The sequence below is a fragment of the Urocampus carinirostris genome, chromosome 2 (assembly GCF_059441175.1).
Source record: "Urocampus carinirostris isolate Australia breed hairy pipefish chromosome 2, RoL_Ucar_1.0, whole genome shotgun sequence".
Taxonomy (NCBI): domain Eukaryota; kingdom Metazoa; phylum Chordata; class Actinopteri; order Syngnathiformes; family Syngnathidae; genus Urocampus; species Urocampus carinirostris.
This window is the reverse complement of record NC_142350.1, coordinates 24,202,145-24,230,000: the sequence shown is the minus strand read 5'-3', so window position 1 is coordinate 24,230,000 and position 27,856 is coordinate 24,202,145. Positions and strand designations below refer to the sequence as shown.

The 27,856-nt window shown below is 42.2% G+C and overlaps 1 protein-coding gene across 3 annotated transcripts in view; it reads left to right on the top strand.

Annotated features, from left to right (window-relative positions):
• The window catches only part of satb1a (SATB homeobox 1a), a 30,410-nt gene extending 2,795 nt beyond the window's left edge, over nucleotides 1-27,615 (top strand). The window contains exons 2-11 of one of the 3 annotated variants that reach the window (XM_088329528.1): nucleotides 282-501; nucleotides 2,770-2,946; nucleotides 4,641-4,767; nucleotides 6,678-6,801; nucleotides 9,406-9,514; nucleotides 13,793-14,292; nucleotides 20,754-20,951; nucleotides 22,139-22,285; nucleotides 25,487-25,687; nucleotides 26,592-27,615. In XM_088329528.1, the coding sequence (XP_088185654.1) occupies nucleotides 282-501; nucleotides 2,770-2,946; nucleotides 4,641-4,767; nucleotides 6,678-6,801; nucleotides 9,406-9,514; nucleotides 13,793-14,292; nucleotides 20,754-20,951; nucleotides 22,139-22,285; nucleotides 25,487-25,687; nucleotides 26,592-27,356 (2,568 nt within the window). In that variant the 3' untranslated portion in view covers nucleotides 27,357-27,615. Of the gene's footprint in view, nucleotides 1-268; nucleotides 502-2,769; nucleotides 2,947-4,640; nucleotides 4,768-6,677; nucleotides 6,802-9,405; nucleotides 9,515-13,792; nucleotides 14,293-20,753; nucleotides 20,952-22,138; nucleotides 22,286-25,486; nucleotides 25,688-26,591 lie in introns of all 3 variants that reach the window. The other 2 variants (XM_088329530.1, XM_088329531.1) reach the window with 2 other exon arrangements.
• Nucleotides 27,616-27,856: the final 241 nt, after the last annotated feature.

Genomic DNA, 27,856 nt, shown 5'->3' with positions numbered 1-27,856 from the left:
CAGTGAACTGACAAGTATATAAAAAGCCCAATGATTATACACGTATACAGACTGTAGCTCTAACTGTAGGCCAATTTGCATTAGTCTTATAGTCCAGTGCGCCTTAAACATGAACATTATATGACAAAAGACTATTCATAGGGGTGGTTTTAAAATCTGCTTTGCCTTATAGTGCGTGAAATACGGTAATTCATTCCAAATGTTAATCTTTCTAGTTAAAACCCGCCCAATATTACACAAGTCCAAAGTCCTACTCCAATGTATGCAGCGTGACTCCACAGATGGACCTCCTGTGTAATGGAGCCAAGCAGCCCGAGGGCCCCGATCCCAATGTGGACCCCAGGGCCCCTCCTGCAAAGATGGCTCGTCTGGAGCAACATGGAGTTCTGTGCAGCGTGCAGGAAAGGAGCAAGCAAACGAGTCCTGGAACTAAAACCCCTTATCAGGTCCAGAAAGCTGCTGCCGGAAGACATCAGCACAAGAACTCTCATCAACCCAAAGGTAAATAAAGTGACTCGTTCACTGCCGCGACATATCAATATGTAGGCCCAAGCATTGTCCCCGAGTCCCTGAACACATACAAAAAAACTGTAGTAAAGTGTTTGGCGCGGCTCATCAGTAAGCATCCCGGTTTCTAGAGTTGCCGTCTGTATCCTGCGAATGAGAGTGTGTGGGAAAAATGGCATTGAATACATTAAGAGAGTTGAATGAGACACAGAAGAGACAAATATTGAATGTGCTCGATTTCATGTGGGAAAAAAACGTAACGTAATTTTTGCATTTGTGGAATAATTTCAATGGGACACATCCAAAAACGTAAACCAAAGCAATTTTTAGATGAACTAATCTTTTATTATAACTTATAACGGGTCTGTGAGCATTACGTTGTAAATATTTTCTGCCGTCTTTTATCTCATTTTTCTCTTGAAAGTCTTTTTACATGTTTACCTTGGAGTGCCATGTCTAATCTCATTGCATACAATGTTTCTCAACGTTGGTATCAATGACAATAAAGACAGAGGGGCACCAAACTCATTTGGGGCCACATATTAGAAGAAAAACTGTCATGGTGTAGGGCTAGTAGATTAAAGAGAAAGAAAGAGAGACAGACAGACACAACAACAACGGAGAACGAGCAAGAGAACTATAGAGAGAATGAGAAAAAAGAGGAAGGAAGAAAGAGAAGAAGAAATATAGCGAGAAAAAAAGAAAAGAAAGAAAAGAGAGAAAAATGAGGCAAAATGAGAGAGAGCGAGGAATACAGAAAGCGAGTGAAAAAGAAAGAAGAAAGAAAAAAATAACTTATTGATTTTTAATTTTTTCTATTTTACAATCGATTTTCTGAACTCCTCCCTGGATTTTTTGCGGTGTTTTGCACCTCACAATGCAGAGAAGAGTTGAAAAAAGAGCATTGAATAATAAGACACACCTTCAAAAAGAGTCTTCTGTCATTCTTTTTTTTTTTTAATATGGCGCATGAATTTGAGACAATAGTAAGAATGACTTAGTACGCAATGCAGTAACATGTATCACATAACGTTGTCTGCAAAGGAAATCGAACCCGAGTAGCGGCGGTGAGAGCGCTGACATTTAACCACTAGCTCACCGGTGGAACAGATGGCATACGAAATAGCTTTAGGGCTTATCTCATTATCACACTATTTTTACTCACAGTGCCGGTGACACCTATTTGTATAGTGCTGGGTTGTCAATGTCATTGGAGCTGCTAGGGGGCCGCATGCTGGAAAAAGGATAATCTCACGGGGGCCAGACTAGTAGTTTTAAGAGAATGAGTGAAAGAAAAAGAGGGAGAACAAGAAAGAGAAGGAAAGAGACAGGGATGAAAAGAGAGACAGTAAATGAGAGGGAGAGAGAAGGTAGGAGAGATAAAAAAAGGGGAAAAGAGTGAGAAATCGAGAGAGCACAATAGAGAGAGAGAGAGAGAGAGAGAGAGAGAGAGAGAGAGAGAAAGAGAGAGGGTAAGAGAGACAGAAAAAAGGATAAGAGTGAGAGAAGGTGAGAGAGCATAATATAAAGGGAGAAAGACACAGAGAGAGAGAGCACAATAGAGAGGGAAATGGATTTAAAAAAGAAAAGAATAAAGAAGCAGACAAATAAAGAGATGGAAAAAGAATGACAATGAAAAAGAAATAAAGAGAAAAGGAAAGTGGTAAAGAGAATTATTTAAAGATTCAGAGAAGAGTAAAAGACAGAGAGAGAAAGAAATGAGGGGGGAAACAGGGAAAGTGAGAAAAAAGAAGGAAAGAGCAAAAGAAAGGGAGAAAGAGAGAGAGATAGAGAGAAAGAAAGATAGGATGATAGAAAAAGAATCAAAGAGAGAGAAAACAAAGAGACGGAGGAAGAAAGAAGAGAAAAAGAAAGAGGAAGATAGAGTAAAAAGCAGAGTAAAAAGGAAGAGAGAGTAGGGGGGAGAGAGAGAGAGAGAGAGTAGGGTCATATTGACCCAGTCAACCACTAAAAAAGCATTTGACTAGAAAATCCCAATGACCCAGCACTGGCTAGCTATTATAAAAACAGGTCCACTGGCACCTCATCTGCCTTTGGGGAGCCCCACCTGGAAGAGCCCCCTGGTTTAATGCCTTGTTATATGTCATCTGTTCTAGCAGTGGTCTCCTAGTCCAAAGGGCCACTAATCTTAGACTCAATCCGACTACGCGCTCCCATTCGAAACAGCAAATGTCGCAAAGAATAGTTCTCGCTTCTCGTTTTTACCGCTAATCGTAAAAAAAGGATCTCGCCGGTGTTTAGGGAGCCTGCTGCCGGTATTCTGCGTGGTGGAACACCTGGAAAGTCCGGCGGAGGGCCAACGTCAGGAAGACCACGCCGAATTCGTCCTCATCAAGAGAGATCTCCTCTTCAAGCAACTCATCGAGATGGCCCTCATCACCTTGGGTTACTCGCATAGCTCCGCTGCCCAAGCTACAGGTATCTATCTATCTGGGACTGGAACCAGCGACCTTCTTCTCTCGGTCCGGAGAGAGTGGAAGGTTCGGTGCTTTGCATAAGTATCGGCCCCCCGAGGAATATTGCCTTATGTCAAGCTCAAATACTGGAACTATTTTCCAAGAGTCTACAACAATTGAGACAAAATCCTAAAAAGGAATGAAATGTGTTTTAAAAATGTTTTTACAAGTAGGCATTGCAAAAATATTGGCCCCCTATGAGTTAACACTTGCTACAGTCCCGACCTAAAATAATACTCAATAAGACTATTTCCAGCTAATATTGAAGTAAAACAAACTGACGTATAAGACACAACATACAGTAAAGTGTTCCAAGCAACAGCAAATAGTGACTTTCAAATAGGGCTTTCTTCTTTCCACTCTTCCATAAAGGGCAAATTAATGCAGAGTACGACTAGTAGGTGTCCTATGGCCAGAATGTCCCACTTCAGCCTGCAGGTCATCCAATGTGATCATGGGCCTCTTGGTTACTTCTTTGATTAGTTTTCTCCTTGTTCGGGCCAAACGTTTAGAGGGATGGCCAGTACTTGGTAGGTTTGTAGTGGTCTTATGCTCCCTCCATTTGGATTTTATTGCTAACATAGTGCTCCTGGAGATTAAATGTTGCAAAATTCGACCACTGTGTCCCAGACCTGCCTGTTGTGTTTTTTCATTAATACTGTCTGTTCACCCGTGTCTCCTTTCACAGACCTCTGAGCCCATCACAGAGCAGGTGCTTTTAAAATGAGGCCTAAAGACACAAAGGTGCACTCTGTCACTCTGTTAGTCATTTAGGTCGACATTGGATCATTCAGAAGTCATCAGGGAAGTTTTGGAGACAGTTGGCTGAGCTGAAAGGACAGAGGGGCGGTATTTTTTCACCATGTTAGGAATTAAATATGTTAAAATGTACCGTTTACCAAATTGTTCGAATTAGTTATCTGACTCCATTAACCAAAGACAACCTTCATTCACCTAACAATGCGTGCTCATTTCTTGATGTGAAAAGATGGACAAGAGACCGGCATTTCCACACAGGGGCAGATTTAATTTCTCAAATAATTTAACTAAGTGAACTCCATAGAATTAGCCGCATTAGTGTCGCTCGAGTCTCCGTCAAGCCTCCTCTCTCTATTCTCCCTCTAGATTCTCTTTTCTCGACCCACGTCTCTTCACCAGCTGGTGTGCCGGCTCCTCCCATGGGCGCGCCCGGAAAGCCGCCCACGTGGGCTCCACCATCCCGGAGAAGAGCGTCTGTCCTTGTGCCTCTGGCCTTCTCTGTCAGAGTCCAGTTATCAAAATTCCCCAGCCAAAACATTCCGCATTTGGAACGGCATGACCTGAAGCTCACTCAGTGAAAATCTTCATTGCACTCGATAAATGTAACTTGTATTCAATCATACAAAGTCCTCTATAGTAAAATGTACAAAATCCTTCAACCACCTAGCTTTGAGTTTCTCGGTGGTAAACATGTTATAAAATGTTGAAATAAGTTGGTTCCAATTCACGATTATTGTTGATTCGTCGAAAACAGTTTTATTTTTTTTAGCTTTAAGTCTGAAACCTGAAACGTTGCAATACGTCAAAAAGTTCTTGGGGTAGGAGGGGGCAATACTTTCGTAAGGCACTGTACATGCAAAACTATATGAACTGAGTCCTGTTTCGTGGTTGTGCCAGGTATGATCCAAGTGGGCAGGTGGAACCCGCTTCCGCTTTCCAGCGTGACGGATGCACCGGATGCGACGGTGGCAGAGATGCTGCAGGATGTCCATCACGTGATCACCCTGAAAATTCAACTGCAGTGGTACGCCAAAACACCACTTTTATGTCTTAACATTATATCTTAGTCATAATGCTCCTCATAACATCAAATATTCACAGTTGCGGGTGACATTTAATATGCATATAAAGTAGTTATGAAAAAAAGTCAACTCATTCATTGGTAGAGGTACCACTGTATTAGCAAAAGTAGTAAAACCGGAAAAGGCTTTTTAACATTTTGCAAAAAATCATGTTCAAACTGACTGTTATGTTTAGATTTTATGGTAAGTAAGGCAGGGATGTGAAAGATATTAACGGGGCAATTTTAGAACAGGTTTTGAATTTCTTATCTGAGGTTTTGGCTTTCCCCTTTTCTCCTTGCGAGCTTAAAATCCATTGATGTCTTCTCTCCTTATCTGGAATGGTTCATGGTTCAAGGATCCCTTAACCGCCTGAGTCATCAGAATACCAATGAGGAAGCAACTCTGGACCGCTTTCTCCACTACTGACGGTTCCTGGTCTGATTTTGGAGTTGTGGCAAAGTTGGCACCAGTCCATTTTTTATGTTTTGTGTCCAGTTCTTCTCCTGCCTCCTTGGACTGTGCCCTTCTGAATGATCTTGGTCAGTCTTGATGATCTTGTGACGTATCCATACCACTGAAGTTTCCATCCGCGCACAGTTGACAACAGTTCTTGGTAGGGTCCAATGTGCCCTCTGATGGTTTGGTTTGTCGCATGGGCTAAGAAGCTGATGCCCGGAAGTTTCCTGCAGCATGGCATTTCCATAGCCTGAATTTAATTTCCTCGTTTTGCCGTGGGAGTCCATGTCTCGGCAAGCGTAAAGGAAGATGGAAGTAACCAGCGCTCGCATGATCTTTGATTTCACTGCTATGTTCTTGTCCCTGCAGATGGGTTTAAGTCTGGCAAGTGTGGCTGTGGTTTGAGCTATCCTGGCCATGATTTCTTGATCTGACCTCTCGTCTGATATGAAAGCACCAATATATTTAAATTGGGTGACAGGTTCTAGATCTCTGAGGTTGATGGTGATGTTTGTGGCGATACCTTGAGGATTGTTGGTCATGACTTTTGTTTTTTCTGTGCTGATTTCCATCCCATACTGGCTTGATGCTTTGTCCTGACGATTGACCGGATTTGAGTTCTTGTTATTCTGCTGCCAGTCCAGCAATATGATCAGCAAAACAGAGGTTAGTGATGTTATTTCCCCCAATGGTGACTGTACCTTCATGTTGGTCCAGGGCTTCAGTCATGATCCTCTCCAGGAAGATGTTGCATACAATTGGAGAGAGAATGAAGCCTTGTCTGACACAGACTGTGGTTTAAAAGCACGCTCCAATGGTGCCATTGATCAGTACCGCACTGTTGGCATTGGCATACAGTTGTTCAATGAACTCTTTTTTTGGACCATGCTGTACTTCTGCCGGGTGGCCCATAAAGCGGCTTGCCTTACTTTGTCAAACGCCTTCTTGAAATCAACAAAACATGTTTTCTCTGGTGTTGTAACTTCTCGCATAGGATAAGAAGTTTAAAAACCTGTTCCCTCCCTGAAACCTGCCTGTTCTTTGGCAATGATGTTTTCAGCCTGTGGTTTCAGTCTGTTCAGTAGGAACTTTGATTTCGCTACTTGCATGGCTGATAAGACTAAGGTTCTGTAGTTGGAGCATAGTCGAAGGTTTCCTGTCTTCGGTTGCATAATTACTAGCGATTTTGTCCATGTAGATGGCCACTATTTGGAGTGTCCACTAAACTCTAAACTTATCAAAATCTCTGTAGTTTCCTTCGCATGATTATTTTTTTCTGGACTCTGACTAATCCGATTTTTTGTTTTGTTTCATCTGAAGGAAAAAAAACTCATATTTTGTGTTGAATTTTGGAGATTTTTTAAACTGTGTGGATGATCAGCATACAGTACATCCACTCATGTGATTTCTGCAGCTACCCCAAACTGGAGGACCTCCCGGCAGAGCAGTGGACACACTCCACGGTTCGTAACTCGTTGAAGGAACTTCTCAAGGACATGAACCAGAGTTCTTTGGCCAAGGAGTGTCCTCTCTCTCAGGTAAGCCACATAACAACGAAGTCTAAGTACGAGCTGCCGTTTTCAATCAAGCCAGGCGCCACCCCCAATGCAACTGTTGCTGTTCTCCCTTTGTCTTTCTTTCTCTCTTTTTTTTAACTCTTGTTTTCCCTCTCTCTCTCTTTTCTCTCTTTTTCTCGTTCTCTTATTCCCCCTTCACTCTCTTTTCTTTCTTTCCCCCATTTCATTTTTTTAATTCACTCTCTTTCACTCTCCCTTTTTCTGTTTCTCTCTCTTTTTCTTTTCTCTCTTTCTATTCTCTGTTTTTACTTCTATATGTATTTCTTTCTCTCTCTGCTTCTTTCTCTCTTTGTTTTCCCTTATTCCCTTCTTTCTCTCGTTCTCTTTCTCATGTCTTTTTCTCTGCTCTCCTCCTTTTCTTTTTGTATTTTGTATTTCCCCTTTTTCTCTCCTCTCTTTTTCTATCTTTGTTCTTCTTCATCTGTTTGTCTTTCGCTTTGTTTTCTCTCTCTCTAGTTCTCGTTCTCTCTCCTTTTTTGTTCTGATTTTATTCTCCCTCTTTCTTTCTTTCTTTCTTTCCTTGTTTATTTGTTTCTTTCTTTCTTTGTTTCTCTCTTCCTTTGTTTCTTTCTTTGTTTATTTGTTTCTTTCTTTCTTTCTCTTTCATCTACTAATCCCTTTTCTCCTATGTGGGCCCCTGGACTCAAATGTGTTTGACACCCCTGCCTTATAAGCAAAGTAACACCCTCCCCCATTTTTTCATACCAGTCTTTCTCTTTTACTGCGTTCCCTCAACGCCGCCGCCACCCCCCCTTGCCGCTGCCGGCGCCTAAGATTCATATAAATATGAGGAGATTAAAGGCGTTATCAAATGTCTGGAGGGAGAATGCACATTTACAATGTGCAGTCATTTATGTTTGGTGGTTTTGTCTTGTCGGTTTTTAAGATTTTTCACCTAATCAATACGAGTGCTTGAAATCCTTGAAAATGCTTAATTTTGGGACAAGTACTTGAAATTCTTGAAGTGAATGCTTGAAATCGTTGCCATGATTCCCAAGAGTCTTACACGATAGACCACGCAGAAAAATAAATGAAGTCTTCTTAAAATTACACTAGTGGCTTTGAAATTGCATTTATTTTGCCCTCGTGACTAACGCCAGCTGGTATTTGTTTGTACGGCGTTATCATGGGAGGTGTCACTGCCCTTACGCGCCGCGCCTCAGAGGACAAGTGTAGAGTCCGAGATGCCATGTATTGGAAAATGGTCTTGGATAGTGCTTGAATTTGGTTATAAAAAAGGTGTACAAACCCATAAATAATGATTTAACGGCTCCATTAAGTTTGTAAAATGACATCAAAAGTCATGAAAAGAACAGGGAATAACGATCTAAATGTTGAGTGGAACCCAGTTTAAAGTCTAACTTTGGTTGAATGGTTATACAGTAATCCCTCAGTTTTCGCGGTTAATGGGGACCTAGACCACCCGCGAAAACTGAAAATCCGCGAAAATGCTTAAAAAAAACGTACACGGGTATACAGTATACCCCCCTGTGTACAGTACACCATATAGAATACGGGTAGAGAGAGAGAGTGAAATTCATGTTATAACAAAAAACAAACAAACTGTAAAATATTTTGTATGTACACTGAATAGGACTGCGGCGAAACCACTACGAACCATTTAGTATGATTCTATTAACCGCTCTCAACCACATGCAGCAATCGCAGTTTATTTAGCTTGTTAACACTACCGGTTACATATTGAAAATAAAAACAATGAAAATGTGATATTTGATGAGTGTTTGTGAAGCGTTTTGGGAAACAATAGGTAAAAAAATGGTCTGTGTTCATTTTAATGAAAGTGAAAGAGCTACCTTCTGATAATAACAACATACTTTAGCTAGCGGCATCGAACGACTTTTACAACAAATACACGAAACCACACACAATTAGCCGTGTTTAGGTAGTACAAACAACCGCTGGCTTTTGGTATAATAAAGTCAAACTTGAGATGAAATGTGACAGAAGAGAATATACTTATGTCGCGTCGCCGAGTTCCTCCTTGATAAACTGAGCGCCACATAAGAAGGGGGTGAGGTGGGAGGAGTTGAAGGAGTGGGGGGGGGGGCAAAGCGGCAATGACTAAGCATTGTGTCAGGGCCTCCCCCTCCCCTTCACAATAAGAGTGTCCACACCGTGTCCTCAGTTGACATAAGCTCGCGCTCAATGGCGTCAAGTCAATAAATGCCTTTATTGAGAAGGTAAGGTATATTTTTTAGACCCGCGAAGCTCTGAACCCGCAAAAGTGGAACCGCAAACTAACGAGGTTCCACTGTAAATATTATTTCCTCCTTAGCCCTAGTATTACCATGGGGGCGTCGGCGCTCCCATTTGACCAGCGCAATTTAAAGTACCGTAACTGAGGCCGTAGTAAAGTAATTCTTCAAAACACCAGAAAGGTGGCAGCAAGTTCCCACAATCGTATCTCACGGGAGGCAACGGACCAATCACAGGAAAGAAATGAAACAGACAGGGCTTAATCATGCATTTTTAGGGGGATGCGTTTTATAATCCGGAATCTACGTTAAGCAAAATACTTGACGGTGTCTTCACGATGTTTTCCAGAGCATGATCTCGTCCATCGTCAACTGCACCTACTATGCTAACGTCTCCACCAGCAAATGTCAAGAGTTCGGACGATGGTACAAACACTTCAAGACCACAAAATGCAAAAGTGAGTTGCTCCATCTCAATATTGCCACATTTATTGGAGTTATTCTACTCTTGCTTCTTTCCGGGCAGATTAGCACAGGGGTGTCAAACTCATTCGAGCTCAGGGGCCACACGGTAGAAAAATCCCTCTCGCATGGTTCGGACTAGCAGAACTGTAGAGAAAGAGAAAAAAAAGAGGGGGAGGGACAAAAAGGAGCGTGACAGAAAACGAGAGAAAAAGAGTTAAGAAAGAGAGAACAACTGAGAGAAAGAGAGATGAACAGGAAGGAGAAAGAGTGAGATAATTAGAAAGAGAGGTGAATACAGAAAGAGATAGAAAGTGTAGGATGAAAAAAGGAGCAAAACAGAATGAGAGATGAAGAGAAACAGAGGAATGAAATATAAGAAAAACAAAATGAGATATAGAAAGACTGGCAGAGACAGAGAAAAAGGTAGAAGTAAGAGAAAGATAGAATGAAGGGAAGACAGAAAGAGAGAGACAGAAAGCGAGAGGGAAACTGAGAGAAAAAGAAAAAAGATAGTATGATGGATAAAGTGTGAGAGATAAAAGGAGAGAAAGAACGAGTGAGAGTGATAGATAGAGACTGGGGAAGACAGAAAGAGAGACAGAAAGTTAAAAAGAAATAAAACGCGCGAGACAGAAATTGAAGTAAAAGAGAGAGTGAAATAGAGGAAGAGGAAAATAAAAGAAAAACAGAATGAGCGTCAGAGAAAGACTGACTGAGAGAGAAAGACGGAGAGAGAAAGTGAGAGTGAAAGAAAGAAAGAGAGCAACAGTGAAACAAAAGAAATAAATAAAAACAAGTCGAGTATAAACAGGGTTTAGGTGGATTTACCATTTAGAATTCTTATGATTTGGTTGAAATGTCATTCGGGGTTCTGTTCTCCTGAAAGACCAAATGTGGATTTTGGTGTGGTTTGTAAATCGCAGGGAAGCGCATAAATACATAAATAAATAAATACATAAATAAATAAATGCATAAATACATACATATCCATACATGAATAAATGCATCAATAAATGCATACATGAATAAATAAAAGAGGCCATTTTAGTCTTGGGTTTCTGTGGTGGGGAAAACCAAAATGGACACCTTTGATTCAAGAAGACATTTGGGGACAGTTATCATATGCACGTGCGGAAGCGCAACAGGAAGGCAGCAAGCATACGGCGTAACCTTGATTTTACTTCCTACAATAAAATGGAATAGAATTTAAAAATATATATATATATATATTTGTGTATAGTAAATAAATAAAAAATGAAAATTAAACATAAAGAAATACCCGTAAATAAATAAAAATAAATGAATAAAATGAAATAAAACAAAATAGAACAGAATCAAATAGTGTTCATTTTCTTTTATATCAACGTTGTGTCACAATTGCCCTTTGCCCTCACCTGTGCCCGTTCGTTTGGCGCCAGCTGCTCGTTGCTTGATAGGGTCCCCTCCTATTTGAACTCAGTGCTCTCATTCACTCCTTGTCAGTCCGTCAACGAACCTCTACACTTGCAAGACAAGCATTTTGACTCTGTCCGGTATCCTGCTCGTGTATCCAGTATCTGGTATCTATCCCGTGTGTCCTGTCCGCTATCCTGCTCGTGTATCCGGTATCGATCCCGTCCTTCCCGTCCTGTCTGGTATCCTGCTCTTGTATCCAGTATCTGGTATCGATCCCGTGTGTCCTGTCTGGTATCCTGCTCGTGTATCCAGTATCCGGTATCGATCCCGTCCGTCCCGTACTTTCTGGTATCTTGCTCGTGCATCCTATATACGGTATCGATCCCGTCTGTCCCGTCCTGTCCGGTATCCTGCATCCGGTATCAATCTCGTCTGTCCCGTCCTGTCCAGTATCCTGCTCGTGTATCCAGTATCCGGTACCGATCCCGTCTGTCCCATCCTGTCCGGTATGTTTCTCGTGCATCCTGTCCGGTATCCTACTCGTGTATCCTGTATCTGGTATTGATCTGGTCTGCCCCTGGCTTCCTGCTTTCCCGCGCCTGACTTCTCTGCCCCACTTCTTCTGCCGAATCGGTGGCGTTTGTGTTCCCGCGCATGACTTCCCAGAGACTGGCTTATAGGTTATAGCAATTGTGCCATTAAAAATAGTGCAACAACAAAAATTCCCATTTTATTTTTTGTAGAACTGTATTTTTGTTGTTTTCACTGAAATAAGAAAACATGGTGCACTTAAACTGAGCAAATGGTTCTTCCATCTGGAACTTTAGATGTGTTTTTCTCCTTTTAATATTTTAGGAGGAAAACAAGGTTTAAATATATTATAATAAGAAAAAAAAAGCCATATATAAAAATAAACAATAAACATATGATAGCTTCAAGAAGGATGGGTGCCACCAGGCTGTACTTGCCCAAGACATACCACAGAAAATAGTGCCCCAAAGGTAATTAGCAAACACAATGTTCTATTAGAAAACTGGAGTGATGGTTGCTTGAAATGGGCCTTTATACAACTATGTAGATATTGCAATAAAAACTAGACATTTGTCTTGAAGGCCAGCATCTCAAAGTTGCCTCTTCACTCTGGATGTTAAAACTGTTTGCGTCTACTACTTAACTAAGCTGATAGTTGTAGGGCATTTTGATTTCAAACTAAAGACTCTAATGTACTTGTTCTCTTGATTGGTTGTTGAATAATTGCCCACAACAAAGGAGACAGGTTGTTGCGTTATCTTTTCTCGCGTACCTCTGAGAACAAAGGGGGCCACTCAGTGGAGGGTTATGTGAAGGGCATCACATGGCATCACATGAAGATGAAGAAAGCCAGGTTCCTAGCCCTTTAGGCCAGGGGTCGGGAACCTATGGCTCTTTCTATGAGTACCTGTGGCTCAGTGACAAATTTGATTGCATGCAAACTTTCTCCATCTCGTTCAAAACTTGAGTCTTTAATCATGTTCAGATACACGCAAAGCCAAACCAAGACTGAATTTTAAAGCAGTACTTCGCAGAATATATAGGGCACGTTTTTCACTACAATTTACAGTCAAGGTGTCACACCCCAAAAAAATAAAAAATAAAAAAAACTCGTTTTGGCTGTAAAACGCAAAAGAATCCTTTATATATAATCTTTGTTCAGTGTTCAGATACCTGATGATGAATCCACAGAACAAACTGTAAATACGCCAAAATACCAGAAGAGAACTTAAAGTTATTTGATTGGGTGAGTGGGAGGGATGGGTGGAGCTATGCAAAAAGTGCAAGCACTCCCTCCCATCTCTCGCCCTACTCCGTCTGCGCCAAAGGTAAGCACATCAGGCTCCTTGTTTGCAGAATGTTGTGACGTTTTTACAAAATAACTGCTTGTATCTGGTTTTGAAACCAATATGTATCAAAATAAAAGGGTCAAAATGAGTTTAACAGATCTTGAGTAATTGCAAGAAAGAGACAAGTTTAAAGTGGTATGTTTGTTGACACGGGCTCTGGTATTATTCTCTTTTCATAATTTTTATCAAATCATCAAAAATAAATGTGCTGAAGACAAAGCTTTTGTGTGGGGCGCGGGTTTAGCAATTTAGTACATTTGTCTCATAATATATGGTGTGGCTCTTTCCCAAAAAAAAATTAATGTATTTTGCTTTTATGGCTATTTGAGTCCCAAAGGTTCCCGACCCCTGCTTTAGGCGCTTGTTCTCATGGAAAAGACAGGGACGGAAAAAACACAGGCTTTCTAAGCCTTGTGGCTCTGGGGTGGCCAGGCCCTAAGCTTGGGGACCTCAGTCCGCCATCTTAAGAGTGGCCCACGCGACCCCCTCCCCCGACAGGGGAGCTTCCTATCAGATGGAGCGCGGGTAGAAGAGGAGAAAGCTGTTCGCGCTTCTCCTTTTCCTGTCGATGCTTTTCAGAACAAAGTTTTCCGATTGGTTGATTGTAATTATCATAATAATTCTAATTGTTGATAATAGGCCACAATTCATGTGGACACAGAATAAAATAAATCCTCTATCATGAAACATGACACATGTGCAAATCATTTTTCTTTTGATTACATCTGAACACTTTGGAGTTCTGGTCACTTCCTGTGAATGAATGCAATTTTGTCTTTTGAGGTGTTGGCAGAGTCAGTGGTTGGAAAAAGGTTAGGGGAAATGGATTTGTGGATTCGTTTTGATGGAGGTTCACACTAGATTAAAAATTGTTGATATAAATCTCAGATATATTTTGATGGTACAGGAGAATTTGGAAAATTGGCTGTGAAAGTCCTTAAAGTGCTTACATTTGGCCATGAAGACTGATGTCTTAAACGCTCTGTATTCCTTTAGAGACGGACAGTTTTCCAGACCAGTCGTCGATCCTCCCCAACCCCCAACCGCCAAACAACAGCAGCGCCCCCGACAACAGCCTCCTTTATCTCCACGGCGGGATGTCCAATATGGTGGCCGGCGCCGCCCCCCACGGAATTTGCAACCCAAACTTGCTAACCCAAACCCTCAACCGGTCCCAGCAGCAAGTCATGACCCAAATCCTCAACCAGCAATACGCCGTCCGCCTCATGCTAGCTGGACAGGGGCTCTCCCCGGCCTCGCAGCCGTACCTCAACCAAGCGCCGGCCGGCAGAGCCCTACCCAAAGCGCCCGACCCCCAGGGGCCCCAGCATGCCCAATGCCCCCAGGACGCATCTCCTCCAGGCGGGCCCCTTCACCAGGCGGCAGCTGGGTTGGTGGAGGTTCCTGCTGATATCTACCACTGCGTGCGTGAGGAAATGAAGAGGGCCGGCATCTCGCAAGCTGTTTTTGCAAGAGTTTCTTGCAACAGGACACAGGTATGCAAGTTTGACGCCTTTGCACTTTTAATTCAGGGGTCCCTAAACCTTTTCCTGTAAGGGCCACATAACTGTTCCTTTCCTTGATAAGGGGCCGAGGTCAGTTTGTAACAGAAAAAGGGTGAAGATTGCAGGAGTGGCTAAACGTGAAAAATGTGTAAAGAGAAATTACTTTTAATTGTATTTATTTGTCTTTTGGTTTCTAATTTGGTTGTTACCGGGTTGACTGGTGGGTGGTGCTCAAGACCCCCCCCCCATCCGAATTAGTTTAAACAGTCTCATTCAGGTCTAAAGGAGCAATTACTTTTAAAAAAATCTGCTATTTCATTTTGAAGTTGTCAATTTTGCAGTTCATTCATTTTGATAACGATTGTTTAGTCTGAAGGGAAAATATAGACACAGGGAGAAAACAACATAGTTAGATTCTAACAAACTTCAGATTTATTTACAAGGCAAGAAATTAAAACTAAGAAAACATTGTGACAAGAGAAACTCACGCGTGCTTCTACTTAACAATAGGTACCGTGTGGTCAGGGAGAAGGGAAGCAAATTATGAAGCGATGGAAAGTACTGATCAACAAGCCAAATCATAAGATAATCAACTTATTTCAATTATCAGGAATTATATCATAGGGTGTCAGAATGAAATATTGGTCCGAAAGCCCCTTAAACGGTTGTTTCGAAAAAATGTTCTCATGTTACCTAGCATCATGTAGGGGAGGGGCACCGCATGGACCCTGGACATTTAAAATCCTTCTTTCCTTTTGTAGAGCTCATCATTTGCTTCTAGAGCAAAGAGAGTGGGAGAGGGAGGCATCCAAGGGGTGTTCCTGCACCAAGGCAGCCCTGGCTTCGGCTTTCTTTGTCCCTATTGTCCAGGGGCAAAGGCCAGGCCAGCATTCCAGGCTCAGTGCATCCCTTTTGTGCTGTCCTGGAAGAAAGAGAGAGAGAAGATGGCCGAGCCTGCCTTTTAAATGTAGTAATGTGATCAGTGGCGTGTCCTGTTGAAGTTCCTGTTTCAATTTCAAAATAAAGTTCTTCAACTGATTGATTGATTAATTCAATCAATTTAATCTTGCTGGGGGTGGGGGTCTTGAGCACAGGTTTGCAGGTTGGATTCCCGGCTCCTCCGAGTTAAATGTCGAAGTGTCCTTGGGAAAGACACGTAACCCCTAATGCCCCCGATGCGCAGTAAGACGCCTAGCATGGTTGACGCCGCTATCGGTGCGTGAGTGTGCGTATAAATGGGTAAGCGTGAAGCGCATCGTAAAGCTTCAGTGACTCGAAAAAGCGCTATATGAATTCAGGCCATTCATGAGAGTATTATTCTCTTCCATTCCCCTATTTGCATATGCTGGCGTGCTTGTGCCAGCTCTTTGCAGCAAAAACACCGATGCCAACATTGGAACAGCTGCCGGCTACCTAATCAGGAACCCCTCGGAGGAATCTTTTTTCCTTTCTCACCTCATTCCTTGTTCTCTCCATCCTTCGTTCCTTTTCGTTTGACCTTTTCTTGCCAGTCTGTCTATTCTCATCTTTTTTTTCTTCACACTCCCTCATTGTCATACGCAAATCTCAGATTAGTGCTAATCAGTGTTGTGCACGTTTCTTTAAAAAATGTCATTAGTTATAGTTAATCACTACTTCTTCCATTAAGTAAGAGAGTTAGTAACTGGATTTTGGTTAAGATCTTGGGTCCAGGCCAAATTTGGGGCCGGGTTCAGGTTTAAAATGCCAATTATTAAGTCGGACTGGGCCAGGCTTCCCTCTCGCCGTGTTTTTTTTTTTGTGGAGGATCTGCACAGTTGAAGTTGAAGAACTTTATTTTGAAATTAAAACAGGAACTTCAACAGGACACGCCACTGATTACATTACTGCATTTAAAAGGCAGGCTCGGCCATCTTCTCTCGCTCTTTCTTCCAGGACAGCGCAAAAGGGATACACTGAGCCTGGAATGCTGGCATGGCCTTTGCCCCTGGACAATAGGGACAAAGAAGTCATTCTTACTTTTACTCCAGCAATTATTGAGACTGCTTTTTACTTTGATTGAGTCATATTTTTCTGAAGTGACAATACTTTTACTTAAGTAACACACTTGGGCGCTACACTTCGGCGCCAAAATTATATTATTGAGATTTTATCATGATATTTTTTTATCACAAAGAACATGCTTAGCAAGTTATCAGTTGAACTCCAAATTACGAAATCCAAAGAAATTTTCATCTTCGGTGTTCGGGTAGAAAATGAGCCGCTTTCTCTTTCCACCTCTACGTGGCATAAGTCAGTCATTACGGCTTCTCGCCGATAGCTTACAAGATTTCCAAACTTTATTTTTGCTTTTTAGCCTAATAGTTCATTATTTGCATCTTGTAATCTGGAGAATCCGATTTTCTTATCGGTGCCATTTTATTCAGTTTCATTTCGCTGCACTTTGCCGAAATGTCCAATTTGGTGTTCATTTCGGCGGTGCACTTGGAAATGCACACTTTGTTTGACTCGGCCCCAAGTAAACCCCAAAGCTGAGTACTTCAGACGAAAGCTTCGGGTTTACTCTGGGCTCGGTCCCCCATAACAAGTTAATCAGTCGGACTCGACCAGGTTCGCGCTTATGTGCGCCCGGGCCGGGTAGGAGCTGGGCTGGATTTTTTTTAGACCTGATCTTATCTCCAAACTGAATTATCCAGTAGTTACCAGGGAAAGTAACTGTTTGCTTTTGTTACTTTCCTGCATATCCTACTCCTCCCATAATTTACAAGTTTTACTCTATTTACAAAACACCACATTCACTTGTATTTGTTTCTGTCATATGCTAATAAGGTATGCTAACGAGGCTAATATACTCAAAGAAAGTGCGAGTAAAGCTACCGCAGTTACAAACTTCTCTCACTGACAACTAACTGACCCAAAGGCAGCGTCATCAAAATAAAAGACTTTTTGTAGAACAGATCATTTTGTTTCAGTATCCATCGATCCTATGCACCTTGAGTTGATGCTAAAGCCGCTGGCATTCCATGCATTGTCTGTGATACAAAAGTGGGCGGCTGTCGTCTGACTCGCGTTCTCATTGGCTGGAAACAAGCTCTGTTGGATCTATGAATCGGGGTATATTACGGAATTTAATTTTGCCCAAGGTGCTTGTAAATGGTTGAAATTGTTGTCATGTTTTTCAACACGTCTGCTTAAAAATACCGCCAGCACTGCTCTCTGGTGGATTTGCTTTGCATTAATTTTCCCATCGTGATTAACAGCAGCTGGGATTAGTTTATATGCCATAGATATTATTGTGGCCTTGAAAAATACATGCTTCACACTGTTTTTTTAATGGTACTGGAAGAATTGGAAAATTGGCTTTGAAAGAATTTGGCCATGAAAAAGGTTTATGAACTTTCACCAAAATTTGAATGCCACTTGGCCTTTTTCAATCATTCCCCCCCTTACCCTCCTTCATTTTCATATCCTAATCTTATATTGGTGCTAATATCAAAATGGCGTTTCATAGTCACTGGCGCTGCTGCACATACCAAACTCCAGGGAGGCTTGTTAATATTATCATCATCATTATCATTTTCATCACAATAAGCAGAGCGAGCTATTATCCCTTCTCGCGGGAAGGGGGAGGAGGTTGCCCGGGCATCGCCCCCCTTGCAAGATGGCGTCCTTCCGAGATGCTTTCTACAGGCAGAAAGATCGTTTAGCATCTTGGGCTTTGACTCAGGGGACGAATCTGAGGAGACCCCCCTCCTGCTGGGTGATGGCGCTTAGCATGAAATGTCATTTATTTTTCTCGGGGAAAAATTTTGAGGCACAATCTCATCAAATGGATTTCTAAAGCAATAAATTGACACTCAACATGTATTTAGAGTACATAAAGACAATAAAATCCCCTTCTTTATTCCCATCCAACCACCCGGAACATGTAATACAGACACACACGATAGTTAAAATACAATAATAACAAAATGAGTAGTAATAGAAATAAAACACGATGATGGCAAGGCACAGACTAACCATGTGAGGAAAGGGACTCAAGGAAAGGTTATCCACACTGATAAGGAGGACAGCAAATGGCTCAGGATTTTCAGCCATTGAACCACACCCTACCAAATGAGGAAATGTAGAAATAGAAATTTTAAAAAAATGCAGAACGAAACATTAAAGTATGATAGAGTAAAAGAAGTCAAACGGATCAAAACTAAATATTTTTTTTTAAATTGCGGCTGGTTTGGGACCGTATATATTGTTAGGAATTCAATATTAAAAATGTACCATTTACCAAATTGTTCGAATTAGTTATCTGACTCCATTAACCAAACACAACCTGCATCCTCCTAACAATGCGCGCTTGTTTCTTGATGGGAAAATATGGACAAGAGACAGGCATTTCCACACGGGGGCATATTTAATTTCTTAAATCAACTAAGTGAACTCCATCGAATTAGCCGAATTAGTGTCGCTCGAGTCTCTGTCAAGCCTCTCTCTCGTTCTTCTTCCTTTCTTCTTCCGGGCCACGTTTTTTTCCTCAAGCTGGTGTGCTGGCTCCTCCCATGGGCATACCAGGAAAGCCCCCTCGCCTTGCCTCAATGTCTGAAATGGTCAAAACAGTAGAGAGCTTATCAAAACAACTTCTCCAAACAATGCCTGCCTTCCTGCGCCAGAGTTGTTATCAAAATTCCCCAGCCAAAACGTTCCGAATTTGGATCAGCGTGACCTGAAGCTCGCTCAGGGAAAATCTTCATTGCACTCGATAAATGTAACTTGTATTTAATCGTATAAAATCCTATATAGTAAAATGTATAAAATCCTTATTTAGAGAGAAAGAGAGAGGAATTACAGTTTTCCATTATCAAACATTTTCTAAAAAGAACCAGGCAGTCACTAGGAAGCGCAAAAGAGACGCACGTTGCTCCAAAACTGCTTGTTTCTGCCCACCGCACTACACGGTACAGTGCCATCTAGTGGTCAAATTTGACACACTGTCCTTTTGAGGAATATGCTGAAATAAGGCCTGGTATCTGCCCAATATAATATCCGTTATCTTTCTATTATGAGATATGACATGTGGTATTGTTACTCCCCTATCCTTGCAGTATTAAGCGTAACCCCCCCTTTGTTTACAGATAATCGATTATCCGTGTAATTTATTAATGGTGAGTTTCTATCTGTGGATTTATCCAAGACAAAGGGAACCCTTCAACCTCTTTTCTGACCTAAATACAATCAATTCCTCATTCAATGCATTATTTAGTGGATTCCTGGCATCATGGCGCTCTTTAAATAAATGATTAGTTGAAAGGTTGCTCATCCTTTCGACAAATACCTTTTCATATGTATCAAAGATTCCGTGTGCCTCTGAATGTGTCACTTTATGGGGAGCAGGGGGTGTCAAAGACGCAGCGCGCAGGCCTGATCAGGCCCGCCAAGAGTTCAAATGCGTCCTGCGAGACACAACACTGAGAGAAGCGTAAGAGAAAAAGAGCGTTACAGTTTTAAAAATGACCACTTGATGTCGCCAAAAGCAGGTTAGGATACTTGCCGAGACAATACAGCTAGATCTCTTTCTCGCTCTCTTTCTCTTGTTTTTTTCTATTTCTCACTCTCTCCCTTTCATTTTTCTCTCTTTCTCTCTTTGTCTATCTCTTTGTTTTTCTCTTGTTTTCTCTATTTTTTTTCTATTTTTTAATTTTTCTTGTCTCTTTCTCTCTCTTTCTTATATCGTTCTAATCTCTGTTTCTTTACATCTTTCTCTTTATCCATCCATCTCTATCCTTATCTCTTTCTCCCTACTTCTCTCTATTTTTTCTCTCTCGCTTTCTTTTTTCTTGGTCCCTTCCCTTCTCTATCTCTGTCTCACTCACTCCCTCTCTCTCTCTATCTATTTATCTCTTTCTCCCTCTGTCTTCTCTCTTTTTTCTTTCTTTATCTCTTTCTGTCTTTCTCTCTTCCTTTCTTTTCTCTCTCTTACTCTTTTTATTCTTCTGTCTCTCTCTTTTTCTCTCCCTCTGTCTTTCTCTCTCTCTTCCTGTCTCCTCTCATACCTCTCTTTCTTTTGCTCTCTGATTATTTTTATTTTTCTGTCCTTCTTTATATTCCTTTCTATCTATTTTACTCTCTGTCTTTCTCTCTCTCTTTCTCAATTTCTCTTTCTCTCATCCTCTGTTTCTTCCTCTCTCTTTCATTTTCACTCTTACTCTTTTTCTTTTTCTCTCTCTTTCTCTCTTTCTTTCTCTTTCTTTTTCCTCTCTTTCTGTCTTCCTTATCCTCTTTCTTTCTCTACTTCTCTTTCTCTCTCTCTCTCTTTCTCTCTTTCTCTTCCTTTTTTCCCCTAGTCTCTTTCTCTTTCATCGACAAGACCGGCCCCCGCAAGAGCATTTTTTCTCTCGTAGTGACCCCCCACCCTTACCCCTATCCCCTGCCCTCCCCGAGCGGAACCTAGTTTGACCAGCCTTCCTCACGTGGAGCAGGGCCTCCTGTCGGAGATCCTACGAAAGGAGGAGGACCCCAACAACGCATCTCAATCGCTCCTGGTCAACTTGAGGGCCATGCACGCTTTCCTGCAACTGCCCGAAGCCGAGCGAGAACGAAACTACCAGGAAGAGAAAGAGCGAAGCCTGACTTGCTTCATGCCCGGCTGCAACAACACCCCACCCAGATGCAATCAGGTTCCCGCTAAGCGCCGTAATCCTTCATTTCAAGTTTCAGGCTAAAAAAGGAAAATCTTTTCGAAGAATCAGCAATCGCAAAGTGGAACTGAATTTTTAGACAATTTATATTAGATACACAGCGAAAACAACTGAAATGCAGGTGTTGCAAAAATATTACCCCCTGTTCTCTCAGCTCAGCCAACATAGTTCCCTGATGACTTCTGAATAATCTCAAATCGACCTGAATGACTAACACTTGTGTGCGTCATCAAGTCTCAGTCTAAATGTATCTGCTCTGAGATCGGCACACTGGCCCATGAAAGCGGGCACTGGAGAACAGACAGCATTATGAAGGCCAAAGAACACACCGGGCAGGTCTGGAATACAGTTGTGGAAAAGTTCAAAGCAGGGATGGGATACAAGACGATTTTGCAACATTTACACATCTCCTGGAACACTGCGAGACCTGGACGTCCCTCTAAACTTTAGACCCAAACAAGAAAAAAACAAATCAGAGAATACCAAGAGGAACATGATCACTTCGGATGACCTGCAGGCATACACAGCTGAGGTGGGACAATCAGTGCATAGGATACTATTACTTGTACTCTGCATAAATCTGCCCATTATGGAAGAGTGGAGAGAAGAAAGGTCCTTTTGGAGGAATAGCATAAAAAGGCCTGTTTGCCATTTACATAAAGTCACACCAAAATAACATGCGGACAAAGGTGCTCTGGTCAGATGAGACCGAAATTGAACTTTTTGGGATGAATGAAGTGTTAGATTTGGTTTAAGAGTAACATTGCACATCACCCCAAAGTCACCATCCCCACTGTTAAACATGGTTGTGGCAGCATTAAGCTCTGGGGTATCTTTTCTTGTGGCTGTGATTGCAGCAAAAGGTGCTTGTACATAGTATAAACTCAAAAGGGGCCAATATTTTTGCAACACCTCCTTTTCAATGTTTTATTTGTGAGCTCAATATAAAACGTTGAATACATTTGGTTTCTGTCTCACATGTTTTTGATTTTTTTTTCTTTGAGTTTTTTTATCTATAAGTTTGTAGCCTAAAATATGGCAGTATGTCCAAATTTTATTTGGGGGGGGGGCAATACTTTTGCAACGCACTGTATTTCATAGTTTGTCCGGCTTCCAGTTTACAAGTTTTTCATGGCATTTTTTCCCTTTGTTTGTTTTTTCTGCAGGCCACATTGTCGCCGGTCACGACAGAGAGAAGCACGGGTTGCGTCCTTAAAGTAAATTCCTCCATCTATGAAGAAATTCAGCACGAAATGAGGAGGGCCAAAGTCTCTCAGGCCTTGTTCGCAAAGGTGGCAGCATCCAAGAGTCAGGTACACCTTCCTTAGAATCGTATACCCGCTTTACCAGGGGTCGGGAACCTATGGCTTGCGAGCCATATATGGCTCTAATCATGAGTACACATGACTCGAAGACGAAATTGATTTCGTGCAAGTTTGCATGAGCGAAGCCTATTGTAGTGGAGTTAATAAAGGTACTGTCCAGTGTACAGTAGTACCTACCTACAAATGTCTCTTCATACGAAAGGTTCAGTTACAAAGTACCTAAAGGGGAAAATATTGCCTCTTGTAACAAAGGTGTTTCAGAATACCAAGTCAAAAATACGGCACAGTACGCCCTGCCATTCAACGCTACCAGCGTTCTACTTGGCAACTCGGTGCGTATGCATGAATCCCGGCATGCTCTTTATGTCGTCTTCATGCTCTGTAAATGGTCTGCTGTATGGAACTGCTACAAAGCTCTGTCATTCACAATGGACCCAACAAAAGACATGCAGAAAAGTGGGCAAGAAGAAAAAAAGAGGAAGAGACTTTTTCGGACCATTGAAACAAATCAAGAGATAATAGAAAGGTATGAAAACACACATCGCCCTGCAAAGTTCAGAGACGACAAGGAGGAAGATGCAGCTATCATTCCATTTTGGCAAAATTCCAGGAAAGCAATCACCTGGAAAAATGTTGACTGATCGGGTTATCGCTTATTATGATGGCGTCTTCGTTTATTATTTATTTTATTCTTTGCGTTTAGTATATTTTATAAGCCTCTCGTTTGATTTTTATTGTGCAGTAATCTTGTTTTATTCGTCATGCTCTTGTATGATTAATTAAAAAATATATACTTTTAGCGGGGCTTGGAAAGGATTAGCGCATTTACGTTCAAAAGGGTTTCTACTTCCAAATGTGTTCGGTATCAGCACAGAAAACAGGAAGCAGAACCCACTCGCGTAACGTTACTCACAGTTTATTGGGAAGAAGAGAAAGGAGCGCACACTCGATCCGGAGATCGTTGGTCGCGGGGAGTAGATTGCTCGGAACGCGGAAGTGGTCAAAATTAAACAGATCGTGGTGAGAGCAAAACAGGAGCAAAAAAACACTGAAAAAAACGGAGAATCACAGGACTTGGCAAAACAAGAGCAAAAACACAGGAAAAAACAAAGAATCACAGGACTTGACGTGTCAAAACAGAGTTTCGCAGACGCCCCTAAGAAAGGCGACTCACAGGACAGCGTTTAGGTAGTGACAGGGAGCAATATGTCAACGAGTTTCAGCTGGTGTCCATGGGCGGGGCCAATTGGGCGCCCTGGCAACCGTGACAAAAGCTGGTGCTACACGGCAGGGGCCAAATGGGCGCCATGGCAACCATGACAAAATGTTTTAGGTGACTAAACAGAACAAATTGAATTTATATGTAGAGGTACCACTGTATATAGGGCACATTTTCAATTCCAGTTTACAGTCAAGGTCTCAAACCAAAAAAAACTCGTTTTGGCTGTACATCGCTAAAGAACCCTTTACATGGAAGCACATGAAATAATTCAAGTTCACTGTTGAAATACAATATGATGGAAATCTAAGGAACCAACTGTAAATATGGCAAAACGCTAGCAGAGCACCCAAAGCAATTCGATTGGGTGAGCGGTAGGGATGGGTGGAGCTATGCAAAGAGAGCAAGCACTCCCTCCTGTCCCTCGCCTTGCGCCGTCTGCGCTGAAGATAAATACGTCGGGATCCTCGTTTGCAGAATATTTTAAAGGCTTTTACAAAAGAAGTTTGCTCGCATCTTGAAACTATTTATGTCAAAAATGACGGTCAAAATGAGACTTAACACTCTTAAGTGACTGCGGGAGGGATACTTAAGTGGTATATGAGACACAGGCACTGGCACATTTTCAATTTCATAGATTTGATCGCCCACAGTGAAGTCAAGTGTCCTGGAGAATAAGCTTTTGCCTAGAAAGCGGGTTTGGAAGTTTTGCCTCAAAATGTATGGTGTGGTTATTCACCCCCCCCAAGAAAAATTCAAAATATTTGGCTTTTTATGGCTCTTTGAGTCATAAAGGTCCCCAACCCCCACTCTCTACTGTCACTATAGACACATGCATCGTATACGAGCACAGTATGAATGTTTATTGGTCTCCTATTTCATGGCAGCCCCATTAGCTTGTTATTGCTTTTGTTTGGAGGATCATTTCCTGCTGAAGAATGGAATCAAATATCTTTCCATCCTTTTGTTTGCTACGATGCATAGAAGTCTTTCTACACTTTTCCTTTTAATATAGTAATGCTTCTTAAAAAAAAACGTAATAAATTGCTGAACGTCTGTTGTCATATTTAAAAAGAAAATCTCCTCCACAGTCCATTATCAGACCCGTGTCCTCTACCAAAGGCCTTAGTGTCTTGGTTTGGTCCCTGAAGTCCATATTTTCCCCAAAAGAGGGCAGCTTCGCCCCATTTTCCAATGTCCTTCACCTTTCTTCTCCCCGGGGGTTTCCAACTTAACTATCAGCCATCTCTAATATTAATGCCCAGGGCTCCAACCTGTTGTGATTCCTGAAGACTTTCACTCACCAAAACGACTAGCTACAACCTCCTCCTTCAATTCCCTGACTGTTCCAGTTTTTCCACACCAAGACCTGCCACTCCAACCCACTTCTTAAAGATATTCCCAAGTCTCCTTTTAAAGATTCTCTCCACCCCAAGATCCCCTCTAAACTCCCCCTCTCAAGTTTTTCCTCCTTGTCCCAAGACCTGCCACTCCAACGCTCTTCTTAAAGGTCGGCAACAGGTGTCAGGCAGGAAGCGGGGCAAAACAGGTCGGATGTCGGGATGGCAGAACAGGGCTTAAACGGGTCCAGAAATAGGTCGGCAACGGGTATCAGGCAGAAGAAAACAGGGCAGGAAACATGTCGGACGGAATGAGCTTGCCTAGCTGGGAGCATAGGGTCGCACCGATCTGACAGTGTTCTCTTGAAAGCCCGGGGTTTAAAAAGAGTCTCTTAGCCAATCAGCTCTCAGGGCTGTTGGCGCCAATTGCCTTGAATCGGCAATCATGACATGCTCACTGTTCGAAAGCAAATCGATGAAATAATCGCAGGCTTTATCTGCAGAGATAAAATTGGACAATTTCCTGCGTCACACTAGACAAGGTATCAAGGCACTCCGGTTAAGAACCACTGCTGTAATGAGCCGGGTTGTATCGCTGACCTATAGATCATACGTGCGTTTGTTCCGCAGGGCTGGCTTTGCGAGCTCCTTCGCTGGAAAGAAGAACCGAACCCGGAGAACCGAACCTTGTGGGACAACCTGAGAACCATCCGCCGTTTCCTGAGCCTGCCGCAGACCGAGAGGGATTCCATCTACGAGCAGGAGAGCAACAACACGCCTGTGCAGAGCTGCACAGAAAGGCGAGCGCTGATGGCTAATGAGAACGTGCTGGTAAGCCCAAAAAATAGAAACATATTTTTGGATGTGAATTGCAGGTCAACGTTTTTAATTCTATTTTTCTTTGTAGTGGATCTGTACAGCTCTTACTTTTTCTCAAACGATTATTGAGATGACTGCTTTTTACCTCTACTTGAGCCATATTTTTCTGAAGTAACAGTACTTTTACTAGAGTAACACACTTGGGCGCAGCACTTTGGCGCCAAATTATATTATTGAGATAATTTATCAAAAAGAACATGCTTAGCAAACTATCAGTTGACCTACAAATCATGAAATCCAAAGAGATTTTCATCCTCGGTGTTGTGGTAGAACATGCGCAGCTTCCTCTTTCCACCTCTACGTGGCTTACGGTCAGACGTCATTTCCACTTCTCGCCAAAAGTTTACAAGCCTTACAAACTTTCTTTTTGCTTTTCGGCCAAATGGTTGACTATTTGCATCTTGTAATCTGCAGAATAGGATTTTTTTTTCGTTGCCATTTCATTCAGTTTCATTTTTCTGCACTTTGCCAAAAAGCCTACTTTGGTTTGATTTGACTCGGCCCCAAGTAAACCCCAAGCTGAGTACTTCAGACGAAACGCACTCTTTGGTGCCCAAGTAACACTTCGTGTTTACTTCAGGCAGAGTCCCTTAATTCAAGTTAATTAGTCAGGTTTTTGGTAGTTTTTAAAATAAAAAAAACAAAATTTAAAAAAAAAAACCAAATAGTTTTGCATTTTGGCACTCAGGGGCAATGCTTCTGAAAACGTATTTACACGTTATGGCACTGAATCAGTTAATAATAATACACAAATCCTACAGTATATCCATCCAATTGTATCTATTTGGTCATGAATGTACCTATTTATACTTTATCCTTATTTCTTCATCCTGATGAGGGTTCCTTCCTTCCTCAGTACCAACGGAACGCTGTGCTGTCTCAGCAACATCATCTCCAACCTCATCAACCCTTGCATCCGGAAGCGGGACCACATATGTCTCCACGGCAACCTTGCGCCGCAACGCCCGCTGAGCTGGAAACCGGGAGCAAGTGGGGCCTTCTGAGCATCGCTAAAAGTGAGGACTTTAGTGAAGAAGGAGGAGAAGGGGACACTTTTGGTATGGAATGGAATTATCCCATGAAAGTAAGTCATGACGTCCACCAGATTGGAGAAGGTGAAAAAAAAGAGACAGTCAAAGGAGCAGAGTGGCCCAGGTTGAAGGACGAAAACGGGGACGGGCTTGGGATTTGCGCAGTAGAGGTCCAACGTGCTGGGCTGGTGTCCCACGAAGCTCTTGGCATCTTGCAGAGCTTTATCCGGGATGTGGGCCTCAACCCTGATGAGGAGGCCATCCACACGCTATCTGCTCAACTGGACCTGCCCAAGCATATCATTCGCGGATTTTTCAATAGCCAAGACCTCGGAAACGAAAGGCTGCACGAGCAGCAATGCTGCAGTCAGGTTCTAAAACACAAAGTGGCTGTGACGGTGGAAAGAACTGAGCAGTACAAGGAGGAAGAAGTGGTGAAGATGGAATCGGTAGAAATGAACCAGGAGGAAGCCCTCGTGGACATGATGACTTTAAAAGGCTTGGATATTAGCACTCAAACCATTCCTGTTATGAAGCAAGAAGACCAGACCAGCTGTATATTGAACTCAAACAATTCTCTCAAGCCATAAAGTTCTCTTCCATAAACTTTTGCTAGTATGAGTCCTCGAAAGAGCCGTTGTGCTCGCAGGTTTTCACATTTTGTGCAGTTATTATGACCCACACTGTCGCTACTTTTGAAATGGAGCCTATGAGGAGAGGCTTAAACAGCATATAACTATAAAACTATTTACTGTAGCTGTCATTTTGCGTTTCTAAATATGTTCCCATGAGAATTACGTGTTCGTCTGCTATTATGTAATACCTCCTAATAAATTGTTTAAAATTAGACTGCCGTCGCCCTACACCACCTTTCTTTTGGGGTTTGTGAAAAATATTTCTTCTGTTCAGTTTTTACAGACATAAAAAAAGAAGACAAACTTTTATCTTGTGATAGCACCACCAAGTAACTGCTCAATTACATTTTTTGCAGTACTCAAAGCCCCAATGTGTAATATTTGACCACTAGATGGCACTGTGTCGTTTGGTACGAGTGGGCACCAGTGATATACGGCACAGCGTGGCGGCAGGA